This window comes from Procambarus clarkii, chromosome 8 (genome assembly GCF_040958095.1).
Source record: "Procambarus clarkii isolate CNS0578487 chromosome 8, FALCON_Pclarkii_2.0, whole genome shotgun sequence".
NCBI classification, from domain to species: domain Eukaryota; kingdom Metazoa; phylum Arthropoda; class Malacostraca; order Decapoda; family Cambaridae; genus Procambarus; species Procambarus clarkii.
Genome location: NC_091157.1, coordinates 24,958,351 through 24,980,029, shown reverse-complemented (window position 1 = coordinate 24,980,029; position 21,679 = coordinate 24,958,351). Strand labels below are relative to the sequence as shown.

The following is a 21,679-nucleotide window of genomic DNA, read 5'->3' as shown; positions in this document are numbered from 1 at the left end:
TGTGTGAAGGACACGGGTGTGAAGGACACATGTGTAAAGGACACGGGTGTGAAGGACACATGTGTGAAGGAAACATGTGTGAAGGAGACATGTGTGAAGGACACATGTGTGAAGGACACATGTGTGAAGGACACATGTGTGAAGGACACATGTGTGAAGGACACGCGTGTGAAGGACACGGGTGTGAAGGACACGAGTGTGAAGGACACATGTGTGAAGGACACGGGTGTGAAGGACACGGGTGTGAAGGACACATGTGTGAAGGACACGGATGTGAAGGACACGGATGTGAAGGACACGGGTGTGAAGGACACATGTGTGAAGGACACATGTGTGAAGGACACGGGTGTGAAGGACACGGGTGTGAAGGACACATGTGTGAAGGAAACATGTGTGAAGGACACATGTGTGAAGGACACATGTGTGAAGGACACGGGTGTGAAGGACACATGTGTGAAGGACACGGGTGTGAAGGACACATGTGTGAAGGAAACATGTGTGAAGGAGACATGTGTGAAGGACACATGTGTGAAGGACACATGTGTGAAGGACACATGTGTGAAGGACACATGTGTGAAGGACACGCGTGTGAAGGACACGGGTGTGAAGGACACGAGTGTGAAGGACACATGTGTGAAGGACACGGGTGTGAAGGACACGGGTGTGAAGGACACGGGTGTGAAGGACACATGTGTGAAGGACACATGTGTGAAAGACACGGGTGTGAAGGACACGGGTGTGAAGGACACGGGTGTGAAGGACACGGGTGTGAAGGACACGGGTGTGAAGGACACGGGTGTGAAGGACACAGGTGTGAAGGACACATGTGTGAAGGACACGGGTGTGAAGGACACGGGTGTGAAGGACACATGTGTGAAGGACACGAGTGTGAAGGACACGGGTGTGAAGGACACGGGTGTGAAGAACACGGGTGTGAAGGACACGGGTGTGAAGGACACGGGTGTGAAGGACACGGGTGTGAAGGACACATGTGTGAAGGACACGGGTGTGAAGGACACAGGTGTGACGGACACGGGTGTGAAGGACACGGGTGTGAAGGACACATGTGTGAAGGACACGGGTGTGAAGGACACGGGTGTGAAGGACACGGATGTGAAGGACACGGGTGTAAAGGACACATGTGTGAAGGACACATGTGTGAAGGACACGGGTGTGAAGGACACATGTGTGAAGGACACGGGTGTGAAGGACACATGTGTGAAGGACACGGATGTGAAGGACACGGGTGTGAAGGACACATGTGTGAAGGACACATGTGTGAAGGACACGGGTGTGAAGGACACGGGTGTGAAGGACACATGTGTTAAGGAAACATGTGTGAAGGAGACATGTGTGAAGGACACATGTGTGAAGGACACATGTGTGAAGGACACGGGTGTGAAGGACACATGTGTGAAGGACACGGGTGTGAAGGACACATGTGTGAAGGAAACATGTGTGAAGGAGACATGTGTGAAGGACACATGTGTGAAGGACACATGTGTGAAGGACACATGTGTGAAGGACACGCGTGTGAAGGACACGGGTGTGAAGGACACGAGTGTGAAGGACACATGTGTGAAGGACACGGGTGTGAAGGACACATGTGTGAAGGACACGGGTGTGAAGGACACATGTGTGAAGGACACGGGTGTGAAGGACACATGTGTGAAGGAAACATGTGTGAAGGAGACATGTGTGAAGGACACATGTGTGAAGGAAACATGTGTGAAGGAGACATGTGTGAAGGACACATGTGTGAAGGACACATGTGTGAAGGACACATGTGTGAAGGACACATGTGTGAAGGACACGGGTGTGAAGGACACAGGTGTGACGGACACGGGTGTGAAGGACACGGGTGTGAAGGACACATGTGTGAAGGACACGGGTGTGAAGGACACGGGTGTGAAGGACACGGGTGTGAAGGACACGGGTGTAAAGGACACATGTGTGAAGGACACATGTGTGAAGGACACGGGTGTGAAGGACACGGGTGTGAAGGACACATGTGTGAAGGACACGGATGTGAAGGACACGGATGTGAAGGACACGGGTGTGAAGGACACATGTGTGAAGGACACATGTGTGAAGGACACGGGTGTGAAGGACACGGGTGTGAAGGACACATGTGTGAAGGAAACATGTGTGAAGGACACATGTGTGAAGGACACATGTGTGAAGGACACGGGTGTGAAGGACACATGTGTAAAGGACACGGGTGTGAAGGACACATGTGTGAAGGAAACATGTGTGAAGGAGACATGTGTGAAGGACACATGTGTGAAGGACACATGTGTGAAGGACACATGTGTGAAGGACACATGTGTGAAGGACACGCGTGTGAAGGACACGGGTGTGAAGGACACGAGTGTGAAGGACACATGTGTGAATGACACGGGTGTGAAGGACACGGGTGTGAAGGACACATGTGTGAAGGACACGGATGTGAAGGACACGGATGTGAAGGACACGGGTGTGAAGGACACATGTGTGAAGGACACATGTGTGAAGGACACGGGTGTGAAGGACACGGGTGTGAAGGACACATGTGTGAAGGAAACATGTGTGAAGGACACATGTGTGAAGGACACATGTGTGAAGGACACGGGTGTGAAGGACACATGTGTGAAGGACACGGGTGTGAAGGACACATGTGTGAAGGAAACATGTGTGAAGGAGACATGTGTGAAGGACACATGTGTGAAGGACACATGTGTGAAGGACACATGTGTGAAGGACACATGTGTGAAGGACACGCGTGTGAAGGACACGGGTGTGAAGGACACGAGTGTGAAGGACACATGTGTGAAGGACACGGGTGTGAAGGACACGGGTGTGAAGGACACGGGTGTGAAGGACACATGTGTGAAGGACACATGTGTGAAAGACACGGGTGTGAAGGACACGGGTGTGAAGGACACGGGTGTGAAGGACACGGGTGTGAAGGACACGGGTGTGAAGGACACGGGTGTGAAGGACACAGGTGTGAAGGACACATGTGTGAAGGACACGGGTGTGAAGGACACGGGTGTGAAGGACACATGTGTGAAGGACACGAGTGTGAAGGACACGGGTGTGAAGGACACGGGTGTGAAGAACACGGGTGTGAAGGACACGGGTGTGAAGGACACGGGTGTGAAGGACACGGGTGTGAAGGACACATGTGTGAAGGACACGGGTGTGAAGGACACAGGTGTGACGGACACGGGTGTGAAGGACACGGGTGTGAAGGACACATGTGTGAAGGACACGGGTGTGAAGGACACGGGTGTGAAGGACACGGATGTGAAGGACACGGGTGTAAAGGACACATGTGTGAAGGACACTTGTGTGAAGGACACGGGTGTGAAGGACACATGTGTGAAGGACACGGGTGTGAAGGACACATGTGTGAAGGACACGGATGTGAAGGACACGGGTGTGAAGGACACATGTGTGAAGGACACATGTGTGAAGGACACGGGTGTGAAGGACACGGGTGTGAAGGACACATGTGTGAAGGAAACATGTGTGAAGGAGACATGTGTGAAGGACACATGTGTGAAGGACACATGTGTGAAGGACACGGGTGTGAAGGACACATGTGTGAAGGACACGGGTGTGAAGGACACATGTGTGAAGGAAACATGTGTGAAGGAGACATGTGTGAAGGACACATGTGTGAAGGACACATGTGTGAAGGACACATGTGTGAAGGACACATGTGTGAAGGACACGCGTGTGAAGGACACGGGTGTGAAGGACACGAGTGTGAAGGACACATGTGTGAAGGACACGGGTGTGAAGGACACATGTGTGAAGGACACGGGTGTGAAGGACACATGTGTGAAGGACACGGGTGTGAAGGACACATGTGTGAAGGAAACATGTGTGAAGGAGACATGTGTGAAGGACACATGTGTGAAGGAAACATGTGTGAAGGAGACATGTGTGAAGGACACATGTGTGAAGGACACATGTGTGAAGGACACATGTGTGAAGGACACATGTGTGAAGGACACGCGTGTGAAGGACACAGGTGTGAAGGACACGGGTGTGAAGGACACATGTGTGAAGGACACATGTGTGAAAGACACGGGTGTGAAGGACACGGGTGTGAAGGACACGGGTGTGAAGGACACGGGTGTGAAGGACACGGGTGTGAAGGACACGGGTGTGAAGGACACAGGTGTGAAGGACACATGTGTGAAGGACACGGGTGTGAAGGACACGGGTGTGAAGGACACGGGTGTGAAGGACACGGGTGTGAAGGACACGGGTGTGAAGGACACATGTGTGAAGGACACGGGTGTGAAGGACACGGGTGTGAAGGACACGGGTGTGAAGGACACGGGTGTGAAGGACACGGGTGTGAAGGACACGGGTGTGAAGAACACGGGTGTGTGAAGGACACGGGTGTGAAGGACACGGGTGTGAAGGACACATGTATGAAGGACACGGGTGTGAAGGACACGGGTGTGACGGACGCGGGTGTTAAGGACACATGTGTGAAGGACACGGGTGTGAAGGACACGGGTGTGAAGGACACGGGTGTGAAGGACACGGGTGTGAAGGACACATGTGTGAAGGACACATGTGTGAAGGACATGGGTGTGAAGGACACGGGTGTGAAGGACACGCGTGTGAAGGACACGGGTGTGAAGGACACGGGTGTGAAGGACACGGGTGTGAAGGACACATGTGTGAAGGACACGGGTGTGAAGGACACGGGTGTGAAGGACACGGGTGTGAAGGACACATGTGTGAAGGACACGGGTGTGAAGGACACGGGTGTGAAGGACACGGGTGTGAAGGACACGGGTGTGAAGAACACGGGTGTGAAGGACACGGGTGTGAAGGACACGGGTGTGAAAGACACATGTGTGAAGGACACGGGTGTGAAGGACACGGGTGTGACGGACACGGGTGTGAAGGACACGGGTGTGAAGGACACGGGTGTGAAGGACACGGGTGTGAAGGACACGGGTGTGAAGGACACGGGTGTGAAGGACACGGGTGTGAAGGACACGGGTGTGAAGGACACATGTGTGAAGGACACGGGTGTGAAGGACACGGGTGTGAAGGACACGGGTGTGAAGGACACATGTGTGAAGGACACGGGTGTGAAGGACACGGGTGTGAAGGACACATGTGTGAAGGACACGGGTGTGAAGGACACAGGTGTGAAGGACACGGGTGTGAAGGACACGAGTGTGAAGGACACGGGTGTGAAGGACACGGGTGTGAAGGACACGGGTGTGAAGGACACATGTGTGAAGGACACGAGTGTGAAGGACACGGGTGTGAAGGACACGGGTGTGAAGAACACGGGTGTGAAGGACACGGGTGTGAAGGACACGGATGTGAAGGACACGGGTGTGAAGGACACATGTGTGAAGGACACGGGTGTGAAGAACTCATGTGTGAAGGACACGGGTGTGAAGGACACATGTGTGAAGGACATGGGTGTGAAGGACACATGTGTGAAGGACACGGGTGTGAAGGACACGGGTGTGAAGGACACATGTGTGAAGGACATGGGTGTGAAGGACACATGTGTGAAGGACACGGGTGTGAAGGACACATGTGTGAAGGACACGGGTGTGAAGGACACATGTGTGAAGGAAACATGTGTGAAGGAGACATGTGTGAAGGACACATGTGTGAAGGACACGGGTGTGAAGGACACGGGTGTGAAGGACACATGTGTGAAGGACACGGGTGTGAAGGACACATGTGTGAAGGACACGGGTGTGAAGGACACATGTGTGAAGGACACGGGTGTGAAGGACACATGTGTGAAGGAAACATGTGTGAAGGAGACATGTGCGAAGGACACATGTGTGAAGGACACGGGTGTGAAGGACACATGTGTGAAGGACACGGGTGTGAAGGACACATGTGTGAAGGAAACATGTGTGAAGGACACATGTGTGAAGGACACATGTGTGAAGGACACATGTGTGACGGACACATGTGCGAAGGACACGCGAGTGAAGGACACGGGTGTGAAGGACACGAGTGTGAAGGACACATGTGTGAAGGACACGGGTGTGAAGGACACGGGTGTGAAGAACACGGGTGTGAAGGACACGGGTGTGAAGGACACTGGTGTGAAGGACACGGGTGTGAAGGACACATGTGTGAAGGACACGGGTGTGAAGGACACGGGTGTGAAGGACACGGGTGTGAAGGACACATGTGTGAAGGACACGGGTGTGAAGGACACGGGTGTGAAGGACACATGTGTGAAGGACACGGGTGTGAAGGACACATGTGTGAAGGACACGGGTGTGAAGGACACATGTGTGAAGGACACGGGTGTGAAGGACACATGTGTGAAGGAAACATGTGTGAAGGAGACATGTGTGAAGGACACATGTGTGAAGGACACGGGTGTGAAGGACACGGGTGTGAAGGACACATGTGTGAAGGACACGGGTGTGAAGGACACATGTGTGAAGGAAACATGTGTGAAGGACACATGTGTGAAGGACACATGTGTGAAGGACACATGTGTGACGGACACATGTGTGAAGGACACGCGAGTGAAGGACACGGGTGTGAAGGACACGAGTGTGAAGGACACATGTGTGAAGGACACGGGTGTGAAGGACACGGGTGTGAAGGACACGAGTGTGAAGGACACGGGTGTGAAGGACACGGGTGTGAAGGACACGGATGTGAAGGACACATGTGTGAAGGACACATGTGTGAAGGACACGGGTGTGAAGGACACGGGTGTGAAGGACACGGGTGTGAAGGACACGGGTGTGAAGGACACATGTGTGAAGGACACGGGTGTGAAGGACACGGGTGTGAAGGACACGGGTGTGAAGGACGCGGGTGTGAAGGACACGGGTGTGAAGGACACATATGTGAAGGACACGAGTGTGAAGGACACGGGTGTGAAGGACACGGGTGTTAAGGACACGGGTGTGAAGAACACGGGTGTGATGGACACGGGTGTGACGGACACGGGTGTGAAGGACACGGGTGTGAAGGACACATGTGTGAAGGACACGGGTGTGAAGGACACGGGTGTGAAGGACACGGGTGTGAAGGACACGGGTGTGAAGAACACGTGTGTGAAGGATACGGGTGTGAAGGACACGGTTGTGAAGGACACGGGTGTGAAGGACACGGGTGTGAAGGACACATGTGTGAAGGACACGGGTGTGAAGGACACATGTGTGAAGGACACGGGTGTGAAGGACACATGTGTGAAGGACACGGGTGTGAAGGACACATGTGTGAAGGAAACATGTGTGAAGGAGACATGTGTGAAGGACACATGTGTGAAGGACACATGTGTGAAGGACACGGGTGTGAAGGACACATGTGTGAAGGACACGGGTGTGAAGGACACATGTGTGAAGGACACATGTGTGAAGGACACATGTGTGAAGGACACATGTGTGAAGAACACGCGTGTGAAGGACACATGTGTGAAGGACACATGTGTGAAGGACACGGGTGTGAAGGACACGGGTGTGACGGACGCGGGTGTTAAGGACACATGTGTGAAGGACACGGGTGTGAAGGACACGGGTGTGAAGGACACGGGTGTGAAGGACACGGGTGTGAAGGACACATGTGTGAAGGACACATGTGTGAAGGACATGGGTGTGAAGGACACGGGTGTGAAGGACACGCGTGTGAAGGACACGGGTGTGAAGGACACGGGTGTGAAGGACACGGGTGTGAAGGACACATGTGTGAAGGACACGGGTGTGAAGGACACGGGTGTGAAGGACACGGGTGTGAAGGACACATGTGTGAAGGACACGGGTGTGAAGGACACGGGTGTGAAGGACACGGGTGTGAAGGACACGGGTGTGAAGAACACGGGTGTGAAGGACACGGGTGTGAAGGACACGGGTGTGAAAGACACATGTGTGAAGGACACGGGTGTGAAGGACACGGGTGTGACGGACACGGGTGTGAAGGACACGGGTGTGAAGGACACGGGTGTGAAGGACACGGGTGTGAAGGACACGGGTGTGAAGGACACGGGTGTGAAGGACACGGGTGTGAAGGACACGGGTGTGAAGGACACATGTTTGAAGGACACGGGTGTGAAGGACACGGGTGTGAAGGACACGGGTGTGAAGGACACATGTGTGAAGGACACGGGTGTGAAGGACACGGGTGTGAAGGACACATGTGTGAAGGACACGGGTGTGAAGGACACAGGTGTGAAGGACACGGGTGTGAAGGACACGAGTGTGAAGGACACGGGTGTGAAGGACACGGGTGTGAAGGACACGGGTGTGAAGGACACATGTGTGAAGGACACGAGTGTGAAGGACACGGGTGTGAAGGACACGGGTGTGAAGAACACGGGTGTGAAGGACACGGGTGTGAAGGACACGGATGTGAAGGACACGGGTGTGAAGGACACATGTGTGAAGGACACGGGTGTGAAGGACTCATGTGTGAAGGACACGGGTGTGAAGGACACATGTGTGAAGGACATGGGTGTGAAGGACACATGTGTGAAGGACACGGGTGTGAAGGACACGGGTGTGAAGGACACATGTGTGAAGGACATGGGTGTGAAGGACACATGTGTGAAGGACACGGGTGTGAAGGACACATGTGTGAAGGACACGGGTGTGAAGGACACATGTGTGAAGGAAACATGTGTGAAGGAGACATGTGTGAAGGACACATGTGTGAAGGACACGGGTGTGAAGGACACGGGTGTGAAGGACACATGTGTGAAGGACACGGGTGTGAAGGACACATGTGTGAAGGACACGGGTGTGAAGGACACATGTGTGAAGGACACGGGTGTGAAGGACACATGTGTGAAGGAAACATGTGTGAAGGAGACATGTGCGAAGGACACATGTGTGAAGGACACGGGTGTGAAGGACACATGTGTGAAGGACACGGGTGTGAAGGACACATGTGTGAAGGAAACATGTGTGAAGGACACATGTGTGAAGGACACATGTGTGAAGGACACATGTGTGACGGACACATGTGCGAAGGACACGCGAGTGAAGGACACGGGTGTGAAGGACACGAGTGTGAAGGACACATGTGTGAAGGACACGGGTGTGAAGGACACGGGTGTGAAGAACACGGGTGTGAAGGACACGGGTGTGAAGGACACTGGTGTGAAGGACACGGGTGTGAAGGACACATGTGTGAAGGACACGGGTGTGAAGGACACGGGTGTGAAGGACACGGGTGTGAAGGACACATGTGTGAAGGACACGGGTGTGAAGGACACGGGTGTGAAGGACACATGTGTGAAGGACACGGGTGTGAAGGACACATGTGTGAAGGACACGGGTGTGAAGGACACATGTGTGAAGGACACGGGTGTGAAGGACACATGTGTGAAGGAAACATGTGTGAAGGAGACATGTGTGAAGGACACATGTGTGAAGGACACGGGTGTGAAGGACACGGGTGTGAAGGACACATGTGTGAAGGACACGGGTGTGAAGGACACATGTGTGAAGGAAACATGTGTGAAGGACACATGTGTGAAGGACACATGTGTGAAGGACACATGTGTGACGGACACATGTGTGAAGGACACGCGAGTGAAGGACACGGGTGTGAAGGACACGAGTGTGAAGGACACATGTGTGAAGGACACGGGTGTGAAGGACACGGGTGTGAAGGACACGAGTGTGAAGGACACGGGTGTGAAGGACACGGGTGTGAAGGACACGGATGTGAAGGACACATGTGTGAAGGACACATGTGTGAAGGACACGGGTGTGAAGGACACGGGTGTGAAGGACACGGGTGTGAAGGACACGGGTGTGAAGGACACATGTGTGAAGGACACGGGTGTGAAGGACACGGGTGTGAAGGACACGGGTGTGAAGGACGCGGGTGTGAAGGACACGGGTGTGAAGGACACATATGTGAAGGACACGAGTGTGAAGGACACGGGTGTGAAGGACACGGGTGTTAAGGACACGGGTGTGAAGAACACGGGTGTGATGGACACGGGTGTGACGGACACGGGTGTGAAGGACACGGGTGTGAAGGACACATGTGTGAAGGACACGGGTGTGAAGGACACGGGTGTGAAGGACACGGGTGTGAAGGACACGGGTGTGAAGAACACGTGTGTGAAGGATACGGGTGTGAAGGACACGGTTGTGAAGGACACGGGTGTGAAGGACACGGGTGTGAAGGACACATGTGTGAAGGACACGGGTGTGAAGGACACATGTGTGAAGGACACGGGTGTGAAGGACACATGTGTGAAGGACACGGGTGTGAAGGACACATGTGTGAAGGAAACATGTGTGAAGGAGACATGTGTGAAGGACACATGTGTGAAGGACACATGTGTGAAGGACACGGGTGTGAAGGACACATGTGTGAAGGACACGGGTGTGAAGGACACATGTGTGAAGGACACATGTGTGAAGGACACATGTGTGAAGGACACATGTGTGAAGAACACGCGTGTGAAGGACACATGTGTGAAGGACACATGTGTGAAGAACACGCGTGTGAAGGACACGGGTGTGAAGGACACGAGTGTGAAGGACACAAGTGTGAAGGACACGGGTGTGAAGGACACGGGTGTGAAGGACACGAGTGTGAAGGACACGGGTGTGAAGGACACGGGTGTGAAGGACACGGGTGTGAAGGACACATGTGTGAAGGACACATGTTTGAAGGACACGGGTGTGAAGGACACGGGTGTGAAGGACACGGGTGTGAAGGAGACGGGTGTGAAGGACACGGGTGTGAAGGACACGGGTGTGAAGGACACATGTGTGAAGGACACGGGTGTGAAGGACACATGTGTGAAGGACACGGGTGTGAAGGACACATGTGTGAAGGACACGGTTGTGAAGGACACATGTGTGAAGGACACGGGTGTGAAGGACACATGTGTGAAGGACACGGGTGTGAAGGACACATGTGTGAAGGAAACATGTGTGAAGGAGACATGTGTGAAGGACACATGTGTGAAGGACACATGTGTGAAGGACACGGGTGTGAAGGACACATGTGTGAAGGACACGGGTGTGAAGGACACATGTGTGAAGGAAACATGTGTGAAGGAGACATGTGTGAAGGACACATGTTTGAAGGACACATGTGTGAAGGACACATGTGTGAAGGACACATGTGTGAAGGACACGCGTGTGAAGGACACATGTGTGAAGGACACATGTGTGAAGGACACATGTGTGAAGGACACGCGTGTGAAGGACACGGGTGTGAAGGACACGAGTGTGTATGACACGGGTGTGAAGGACACGGGTGTGAAGGACACATGTGTGAAGGACACATGTGTGAAGGACACATGTGTGAAGGACACGGGTGTGAAGGACACGGGTGTGAAGGACACATGTGTGAAGGACACATGTGTGAAGGACACATGTGTGAAGGACACGGGTGTGAAGGACACGGGTGTGTATGACACGGGTGTGAAGGACACGGGTGTGAAGGACACATGTGTGAAGGACACATGTGTGAAGGACACATGTGTGAAGGACACGGGTGTGAAGGACACGGGTGTGAAGGACACGGGTGTGAAGGACACGGGTGTGAAGGACACGGGTGTTAAGGACACGGGTGTGAAGGACACATGTGTGAAGGACACGGGTGTGAAGGACACGGGTGTGAAGGTCACGAATGTGAAGGACACGGGTGTGAAGGACACGGGTGTGAAGGACACGGGTGTGAAGGACACGGGTGTGAAGAACACGGGTGTGAAGGACACGGGTGTGAAGGACACATGTGTGAAGGACACGAGTGTGAAGGACACATGTGTGAAGGACACGGGTGTGAAGGACACGGGTGTGAAGGACACGGGTGTGAAGGACACGGGTGTGAAAGACACGGGTGTGAAGAACACGGGTATGAAGGACACGGGTGTGAAGGACACGGGTGTGAAGGACACGGGTGTGAAGGACACATGTGTGAAGGACACGGGTGTGAAGGACACATGTGTGAAGGACACGGGTGTGAAGGACACGGGTGTGAAGGACACGGGTGTGAAGGACACGGGTGTGAAGAGCACGGGTGTGAAGGACACGGGTGTGAAGGACACGGGTGTGAAGGACACGGGTGCCGTGTAAGTGTCTCTCACAAAACACAATTAAAGAGGCCGGGCAGTCAGTAGCACACAGGATTTCCAAGCTAGAACTATCACAAGGAAATTAAACATATAAGGATCATATGGCGCAGTGATCAGCGCAGATATGCCACAGCCAAAAAGTTCCGAGTACAATTCCTGCGTCAGGACAAAAGCGTTTGGGAAACACCATTTCACCTGATGGCTCTGTTCACTTAGCAGTAAATAGGTACTCAGGAGTTTGACAACTGTTGTGGGTTTCAAACTTGGGAATGTAAGCTTAAGGAAGCCTTCAAGTTTAGTCCCATGGTTTGCTTTACTAACGAGATCATGAATGAAGGTAAGCTGTCTTTCCGGGATATAAACATTCCCAGACAGGAATTGTGGCTTCCACACTGCAGTCTACGTTAAGCAAACTAACGTAAGAATGTACCTAAATGCTAGACGTGAACCTAACAGGTACAAGCAAAGTGTTTTTCACTACTGTGTCAACCATGCACTCGCAAAGTTCCAAGTGGAAGCAGAATGAAAAGAAACTCAGTAAAAGTCCGTGTCAAAATAGATTCTATAACGGGTATGTCGGAGACCATAAAAAAGAAGGTGAACCTCCATGGTACCTCTGGTGAAGTAGCCACCACTACAGTACCTCGCCCACTTAATAAACTCTTTTACAGGAACTTCTTTTCAACAGCTCACAAAACAGGCTTGAAAGACATTATTGGCAAATCAATGATCCCCACCAACACTAACCAGACGATAAAGTTGTCAGTTTACAACAAGAGCAAGAAGACTGCCAACTTGCTCATGAACTCTCCCGACACAAAGCTAAACCCATTGAAAAGACAAATGACGTCCGTACATTTACATGCTCACTTGGGGACTGTCAGCCCCAACAATCTCAATATATTCGCAAGACATCAACATCTCTTTGAAGGCGCTTGATAATGCATAAAACAACAAAACTCCAAGAACAACATTGAATGTACTCTCAAAACTGTACCTAGTTGTACATCAATAAATAAGTAAATAATTGCTACACACACCCAGACGATCGCCAGAGGTATCCTCACCAACAACACCAGAGGTATCCTCACCAACAACACCAGAGGTATCCTGACCAACAACACCAGAGGTATCCTGACCAACAACACCAGAGGTATCCTGACCAACAACACCAGAGGTATCCTCACCAACAACACCAGAGGTATCCTCACCAACAACACCAGAGGTATCCTGACCAACAACACCAGAGGTATCCTCACCAAAAACACTGAATAGTCGACAGGTATAACGACAATAGAATATTAGACATAAGCGAATAAGTACAAATTATACACTAATTCAACTCCCATCAGCCAGTTTACGCTGAGGAACACTGTGCCATCCTCAAGGTCGTGCCACAATGTCCACCTCAAAGCATGTTCTAGGCCAGTAGTAGAAATTAATACAGGTGCTCATTAGCAGTGACAAAGAGAATACTTAAACTAATAATATCAGGTGAAAATCTTACTGACCTGACAAATTCACAATGGCCTGAAAGCTATAGCATTAAACATTATGACGAATGCCTTGAGGAGACATTTATAACTAATAGAACAAGAACCCGGCAATGTGATGTTATAGTGGCCAGAATACGCCTGGGATATAGACGTATCTGGCAGCTTTCTCGAAACCCAAATGTCGAATACACCATGTGTCAACTTTGTGGAACTGTCCAATACACCATGTGTCAACTTTGTGAAAGTGTCCAATACACCATGTGTCAACTTTGTGAAACTGTCCAATACACCATGTGTCAACTTTGTGAAAGAGAAAACATTCACTCCTCTAAACATTATATTGTAGAATGTCCCATATTCACTGACTTCCGCCCTCCTGGGCTGAGGTATGCTGAACTTTGTAAGTACTGAGTACTGGAACACTTCATGATATACTGGACTTGTACCCAAGACTGACTATATAATGCATGCCATAATATATGATGCAGTTATAACTGAATCACCTTCTGTGGTTGAATGCATAATAGCACTATGCACTACGGCGTACCTGGTTTCTTAACAACTCGACCACCGTGACTGTACAAAAGTCATTGGTAGCAATATATATATATATATATATATATATATATATATATATATATATATATATATATATATATATATATAGTTTGAAACTCTGACAACTCCAAAACAAGGCCGTCACCGTAGTAACGAGGCGGTGATGACGGAAAATATCAAAGACACAGAATGTGGGACAACTCCAAAACTTGAGGGAGTTAAGGAATAGTCAGGAAAAAGCGCCATGCCATTAATTACGATTATATAGCACTTGGAAGGGGTCAGGATAAGGATTTGGGATGGGACGGGGGGATAAAAATGGTGCCCAACCACTTGGACGGTCGGGGATTGAACGTCGACCTGCACGAAGCGATACCGTCGCTCTACCGTCCTGCCCAAGTAATAGAGCCGCTGAGAGGATGACTCACTGTGACTGGGGAGCTGTGAGGGAGACGAGACGAGCCTGGCAGCGACCAGTGGCACACAGTACTGGGGTATGGTGGAGCCTGGCAGCGACCAGCGGCACACAGTACTGGGGTATGGTGGAGCCTGGCAGCGACCAGCGGCACACAGTACTGGGGTATGGTGGAGCCTGGCAGCGACCAGCGGCACACAGTACTGGGGTATGGTGGAGCCTGGCAGCGACCAGCGGCACACAGTACTGGGGTATGGTGGAGCCTGGCAGCGACCAGTGGCACACAGCACTGGGGTATGGTGGAGCCTGGCAGCGACCAGTGGCACACAGTACTGGGGTATGGTGGAGCCTGGCAGCGACCAGCGGCACACAGTACTGGGGTATGGTGGAGCCTGGCAGCGACCAGTGGCACACAGTACTGGGGTATGGTGGAGCCTGGCAGCGACCAGTGGCACACAGCACTGGGGTATGGTGGAGCCTGGCAGCGACCAGCGGCACACAGCACTGGGGTATGGTGGAGCCTGGCAGCGACCAGTGGCACACAGCACTGGGGTATGGTGGAGCCTGGCAGCGACCAGTGGCACACAGTACTGGGGTATGGTGGAGCCTGGCAGCGACCAGTGGCACACAGCACTGGGGTATGGTGGAGCCTGGCAGCGACCAGTGGCACACAGCACTGGGGTATGGTGGAGCCTGGCAGCGACCAGCGGCACACAGCACTGGGGTATGGTGGAGCCTGGCAGCGACCAGCGGCACACAACACTGGGGTATGGTTGGAGCCTGGCAGCGACCAGCGGCACACAACACTGGGGTATGGTGGAGCCTGGCAGCGACCAGCGGCACACAACACTGGGGTATGGTGGAGCCTGGCAGCGACCAGCGGCACACAACACTGGGGTATGGTGGAGCCTGGCAGCGACCAGCGGCACACAACACTGGGGTATGGTGGAGCCTGGCAGCGACCAGCGGCACACAGTACTGGGGTATGGTGGAGCCTGGCACACCTCGCCCTCTCTCCTGGCACTATACCAAACATCTCCCCATTAAGGCCACGCCTACCACGCCTATACACACTTACCGTACACTTCAAGTAACACTTATTTTCTTCATAAGCACTTACAAGACATGTTTTGTTGTGCTACATAATGTAAGAAGGTAGAAGTGTTGTATGCTACTGGTATTTATTTGTTTGTTTATTTATTTATTTATTTATTTATATTCAAGAAGTACATTGGGTTTGTGAAAGTACTTGACAATGGTGTTCCAACATTCTTGCAAAGCCACTAACACTCATAGCGTTTCGGGCAGGTCCTTAAATTACTAAAACAAATAAGGTAAAATTAATAATAGGTACATTGTAGCAAAATTTGAGTTTAATATAATAACTTCAATATAAATTGGCAAAAATTATTTCAATGGTGAAGTTGTATGTCTTAAGTATTAATATTGGGTTAGCACAAGACACAGTGTGAGTTTGAAACACAAGGTAGGAAACATGAGGATGAAATTAGGTACTTTTTTATTTTACTTTTGAATAAGGCATAGGTTGGATTTTTTTAATTCATTAGAGAGTGAGTTCAGTAGACTGGGCTCTTTTATTTGCATGGAGTATTTACACATATTTAGACTGACTCTGGGGATATCAAAGATATATCTATTTCTGGTGTGGTGCTCATGGAATCTATTACACCTATCAAAGAAGAGTTTCAGATCAAGATTAGCACTTAGGAACAAGATTTTGTACATGTAAATAGAAGATGAGAGTGTGTGGAGTGAGTGTATGTTTGCCATGTTAAGGGACGTCAACAGAGGCGGCTGTGTTTGTCTCGTAGGTGCCATTAACGTGCAGGCTGGATTTTCAAGGTAATGCTGAAAATGTATTTGGAGAAATATATATAAAGTAACAGTAATGTGTGCTATATTATGTCTGTTCCAGCAGTAATATGTCCTATATTATGTCTAAAGTTTTATTTTATTTATTTGTTTAACCTACAAATTACCTAACCGCGGGGTTTGAAAGTTTAACCTAACCGCAGGGACACTAGAAATAAAAAAGCCCGAAATCATCTCAAGATAACCTCAAGATAACCTAAATCCTTTATACGTACGTACGTGTAAACACACACACACACAGACATAGAAGGGTGGGGATTGGGTGTGGGGGGAGGGAGATTTTGCTGAACATTTGAGTGGGGGCAGGGAGGGTTTGGGGTAGGGGGGTTTTCTATGCAGAGGAGGGAGGCGGGGTTGTCCTCCCTTCTGGCGTTACTGGGTAGCTGGTTGTGGGTTCCCCCCTCGCCTCTGGGGGTGTTGGGTTGGGAGCTGTGACTTCCTGGTTTTCCCCTCTCGCCCTGCGCCTCTTCCTTGCTTCTGCCGCCACGGCTCTCTCCTCTCTTGTCATGTCTCTTTGGAGGAATACATTTTTTAATTTTCCCACGTTTTTCAGGGAGCTCTTCCTTGATAGGATCTTCTCCTTTGTGTTCTCGTTTGCAAACACTATCTTTATCATTCGGTCTCGGTCTTTGTTGTACCGGCCTAGCCTGAAAACCTTCTCAATGCTATGCTCAGCCCCTTCCATGTCTAGTGCCTTTAGTACTTCATTCACTGCTGCTTTGTCCTTGTCATTCCACTCTGTCCTATTAGATCCTTCCTGCTCCTTAATACCCACAGCAACCACTGATCTGTTCCTTTCCAGCAGTTGGCTAGTGGAGCGTGCCGCCTCCTGCGAGGTGGCTGCTTTCATGGCCACCTCCATCACTGCAGTCATTACTTCAGAGTTATTTTTTTTTAGTATTTCCGCAAATGTTGCTTTTATTGTGGCATTCTCATCCAGAAAACTATTACCACCTTCTCCCTGGGTGGTTTTCTGATTCTCAGCCTCGATACCATTTTCTTTGAGGGCTCTAATCTCCTCCTTTGCTGCTGTCAGCTCTCTTTTCAGGTTGCTTATTTCGTTCTTCATTTCCTGCATCATTTCTTGCATCTCACTCTTGATGTCCTCCAGAAACTGGGCGAACATTTCCTTCATCTCGTCACCTTGGCTCTTTCCTGTTCCCCTGGGACCTCTGGCTGCCATGCTTGACCCTGTTCGGATGGGGGAGGGAGAGAGAGAGAGGAAGAGAGAGAGAAAGAGAGAGAGAGAAAGGGAGTGATAAAGGGAGAGATAAATGGGTGGGTGGGGGGGGATCCGACCCTTCCACTGAAGTGAGAAGAAAGTAGAAGGGGAGGGGGGGGAGGAGATGGAGAGAGAGGCGGGAGGGAGAGAGAGGAGAGGGAGAGAGTGGGTGAGGGAGAGAGTGGGTGAGGGAGAGAGCGGGTGAGGGAGACAGCGGGTGAGGGAGAGAGGGGGGGGGAGGTGTGTGTGTGTGTGGGCAGAGAGGGAGGGGAAGGAAAGAGAGGGAGGGAGAGGGGGAGGGAGGGGGAAGGAAAGAGAGGGAGGGGGAAGGAAAGAGAGGGAGGGGGAAGGAAAGAGAGGGAGGGAGAGGGGGAGGGAGGGAGGGAGAGGGAGAGAGAGAGAGAGAGAGAGAGAGAGAGAGAGAGGAGAGAGAGAGATGAGAGAGAGAGAGAGGAGAGAGAGAGAGAGAGAGAGAGAGAGAGAGAGAGAGAGAGAGACGAGAGAGAGAGAAGAGAGATGAGATGAGAGAGAGAGAGAGAGAGAGAGAGAGAGAGAATGAGAGAGAGAGAGAGAGAGAGAGAGAGAGAGAGAGAGAGAGAGAGAGAGAGAGGAGAGAGAGAGAGAGAGAGAGAGAGAGAGAGAGAGAGAGAGAGAGAGAGAGAGAGAGAGAGGAGAGAGAGAGAGAGAGGAGAGAGAGAGAGAGAGAGAGAGAGAGAGAGAGGAGAGAGAGAGAGAGAGAGAGAGAGAGAGAGAGAGAGAGAGAGAGGAGAGAGATAGAGAGAGAGAGAGAGAGAGAGAGAGAGAGAGGAGAGAGAGAGAGAGAGAGAGAGAGAGAGAGAGAGAGAGGAGAGAGAAGAGCGAGAAGAGAGAGAGAGAGAGAGAGAACTCAAAGTTCTCGGGAGATGAGAACACCGAAATCATCTATTTTCTAGGGGATGCTGGCTTGGCAATGGTCGAACGGCACAAGAAAGCACAGTGGTGTAGAGGAGGAAGGGGCGGCGGGGTGGGGCGACGGAATGATGATCGCCCCAGCCACCCCCAGCCCAGGAAAAGAGACAGATAAGACTGGGCTACACTTTTGAGGGACGCGTTATGTGACGGCCTTAAAGCTGTCCGGACACCCGCACTGGCCCCCACCATGAGCTGTGCCAGGAGTCGGAAACCCTCGCGCGCCCCTACCACAAGAAGAGGAGGCAGGGGGACACAAAGGCATAGACAGCGATGCCCCACAGACAATCCGGAAGCAAGGGACGCCAAGGTCACGGACCCCACCTCAGCACTGGTCCAGGTCGCCAGGAAGAAAATAAAGGAAGCTAAACTGTCTATAAGCGTCGGAGGTGAGCGGATATGAGAACATATTAAATATGTTATAAAGAAAACGCAAAATGAAGGAAAATAGGTATATTATCAGACTGAAAGGAATATCGTATTGAGAGCAGCTGCATGAAACGACAGAGATTAGAACGGGCTAGAGAAGGAGGGGATAGAAATGGGGGGGGGAGAAGGGAAGGGAGAGGGGAGGATATAAAAGAAAGAGAACGAAGAGAGAGAGAAAGAACACTCAGTACCGCTCCTGTGCCAGGTAAATCCACTACGGGCTCACCATAGCCGTGCTACTTGCTCCGCTCCTGTGCCAGGTAAGTTACGGACTCACCATAGCCCGTGCTATTTGGAATTGTTCCGAGTAGCTGAATCTATAACAACAACAACAGAGAAAGAGAGAAGGCGCGCCCCTCCTGTGCCAGGTAAGTCCACTACGGGCTCACCATAGCCCGTGCTACTTGGAACTTTTTGTTCCCAGTAGCTGAATCTTAAACAACAACAACAACAGAGAGAGAGAAGAGCTAATCTGAGAGCGAGAGTACCAGTACCTGAGAGAACCAGAGCCGGGGAGAACCAAAACCAGGGAGGGGCCATCGAGGATCGAACGCCGACCCTGCCAGAAACGAAGCCTTAGCTCTGCGACCAGTCCAAGTGAGCGGACCAGAGAGAGGTAAGGAATGCCAAGATCAAACGCGAGACAAAGGTGTAAAGGAATATGAATTAGTCAACTAAATGATTTAGTAACAGGCAGGCGCGAGTCAATTGAGAATGACAGCAAGAAACTATCTAACAGAGACGAGAAGAGAGTTGAAAAGAGGATGCGAAGAGCACCGGTGACGTGCTCAGGTCGGTGTGAGGACGTAAATGAATGTGGAGATTGGATTCCAAGGGCGAGAGGGCCCAGTGCTGGCCTCCGCTGGGGTATAAGAAGGAGGAATGGAAATTCTAAACTCGTATCGAATCTCTTCATGCTCAAGATTTAAATTCTCCCCCTCCCCATCACCCTTCCATAATACATGCATGGCGTAGCGGCCATAATCACGGGATATGGGGTCCTAAAGCGCGAATAATTATAATAGTAAATAGTACAGTAATTTAGAGGAATGGGCAACGTGTGATTATAGAGCATGTCAAGGGGGTCGAGGGCTGTATATGCAAGACACATCACGGGTGTTAGAGCCAAGGGAGAGGGAGAGTGGGTTTAGAACTCTATTAAAAGCAGCTGGTCACACAATGAGGGAACATGGAAATTGCATCAAAGTCGCATTGCCGGCAATGTTAAACAATTTTCCTCGCTGGTGGAATATGTGAGGTGAGGGAGGGGGATGTTTGGGGTGAAGCCAGCGAGGCAATGGTGGTACTGAGGTGGCGGGAAGCTATAGTGTGTGTAAAGGACAGAAGGGGTCATGATGCAGCGTTCCTACACTACTCCGAGGTCCACACTTCTCACCTACTCTCAGAGCCCTTACACTACCACCCTCTCCACCGTCAGCGCCCTTATAATACCACCCTCAGCGCCCTTATACTACCACCCTCTCCGCCTCAGCGCCCTTACACAACCACCCTCCACCCTCAGCGGATGCTGGATATTTCGCGTTTCCCGCCATCCGCCAATGTCAGTACGTCCCTTGAAGTGACGTTATCATTGACTAATCAGCACAAGATTTTCAAGCGGTTGGAAGCGGGTCGACGCGCAGAGTGAATTTCAAGTAATTTCCCCTTCATGTCCTTTACACAAGCCCGTCTTCACAGCAAATCAATTACCTTGAGAAACCACACCTCCCCTTTCAAACCACCTGGATGGTTATCTAGATATCTGTCATGGTCTGGAAGCATATTATGATTCCATTAATAGTCTACATGTAAACTGGCAAACAAACTTTTATCATAAACAGAAATTATTCTCAGGTTATAACGTTATTTATTACTAGTCCTTGGTTTAAAATATAAAAAATGAATGCTGAAAGCGCTTTCTTTGAAGAATTTGATTCTCGGTCACACTGAAATATTGTTCGAATTCCATATTTCATATTATCGTCAGTAATACACCACCTAACCAAACCACACCTTAACCTAAAGTAACCTTAATCTAACCTAACCATGGCTAGAGAGTAGATAATAGAGCTAATTACGTAGTCGTTCCCAGTACATTCCCTGGAGGGATCTCCTCCCCGAGGACAGATTGTCCTTTACAGCAAGTGAACAGCGTACTGTAAATGTCGGAAAGTAGGCCTACTGGCGTTCCAGTACTCCTGTCCAACCAGGTACAGAGCTCAATCTTACTCCCATTAGAAACGAATAAGTATGCACACCTTCCCCTTCTTTCTTTCCTTATTTTTCTCTCTTTCCTCTGTGTTCCTTTGATTTTCAACAGACTCTTCCCTTGTTGTAAACCGTAGAGGAATACGTCTTCAGTATGACCCGTAAGGCAGGTGATTTACCTATCATTAATCCAGCAACCTCACAGTCACTCCTCAACCCCAGTTACCTCACAGACAGTCTCTAGGATGACCTCCAGTCACTCCACAGTCACAGTCTATGAGATGAAGTTCTTGAAGGGATGTAACTAGTCTTAAGTGTGTAGTTAAGGGGTGGGCAAGGGGACTGAGGATGGACTCGGGGCTAATGGCGGCTCAGGAATGGATAAATCTCTGGATATAGGGATGAGGAGGGCCGGAGGGGCTGTCTGAAGACGATCGTATGGGGGTATAGAT

At 50.9% G+C, this 21,679-nt stretch overlaps 1 protein-coding gene across 1 annotated transcript in view; it reads left to right on the top strand.

The window, feature by feature from the left end:
- The window catches only part of LOC138359862 (mucin-19-like), a 66,161-nt gene extending 52,679 nt beyond the window's left edge, over positions 1-13,482 (top strand). Inside the window, exons 3-13 of the mRNA XM_069319598.1 lie at positions 1,285-1,533; positions 3,460-3,708; positions 3,805-4,053; positions 5,727-6,020; positions 6,867-7,145; positions 8,742-9,035; positions 9,882-10,160; positions 10,842-11,090; positions 11,757-11,913; positions 12,747-12,910; positions 13,411-13,482. Of these exons, the coding sequence (XP_069175699.1) occupies positions 1,285-1,533; positions 3,460-3,708; positions 3,805-4,053; positions 5,727-6,020; positions 6,867-7,145; positions 8,742-9,035; positions 9,882-10,160; positions 10,842-11,090; positions 11,757-11,913; positions 12,747-12,910; positions 13,411-13,482 (2,535 nt within the window). The remainder of the gene's footprint in view (positions 1-1,284; positions 1,534-3,459; positions 3,709-3,804; positions 4,054-5,726; positions 6,021-6,866; positions 7,146-8,741; positions 9,036-9,881; positions 10,161-10,841; positions 11,091-11,756; positions 11,914-12,746; positions 12,911-13,410) is intronic.
- The last annotated feature ends 8,197 nt before the right edge of the window (positions 13,483-21,679 follow it).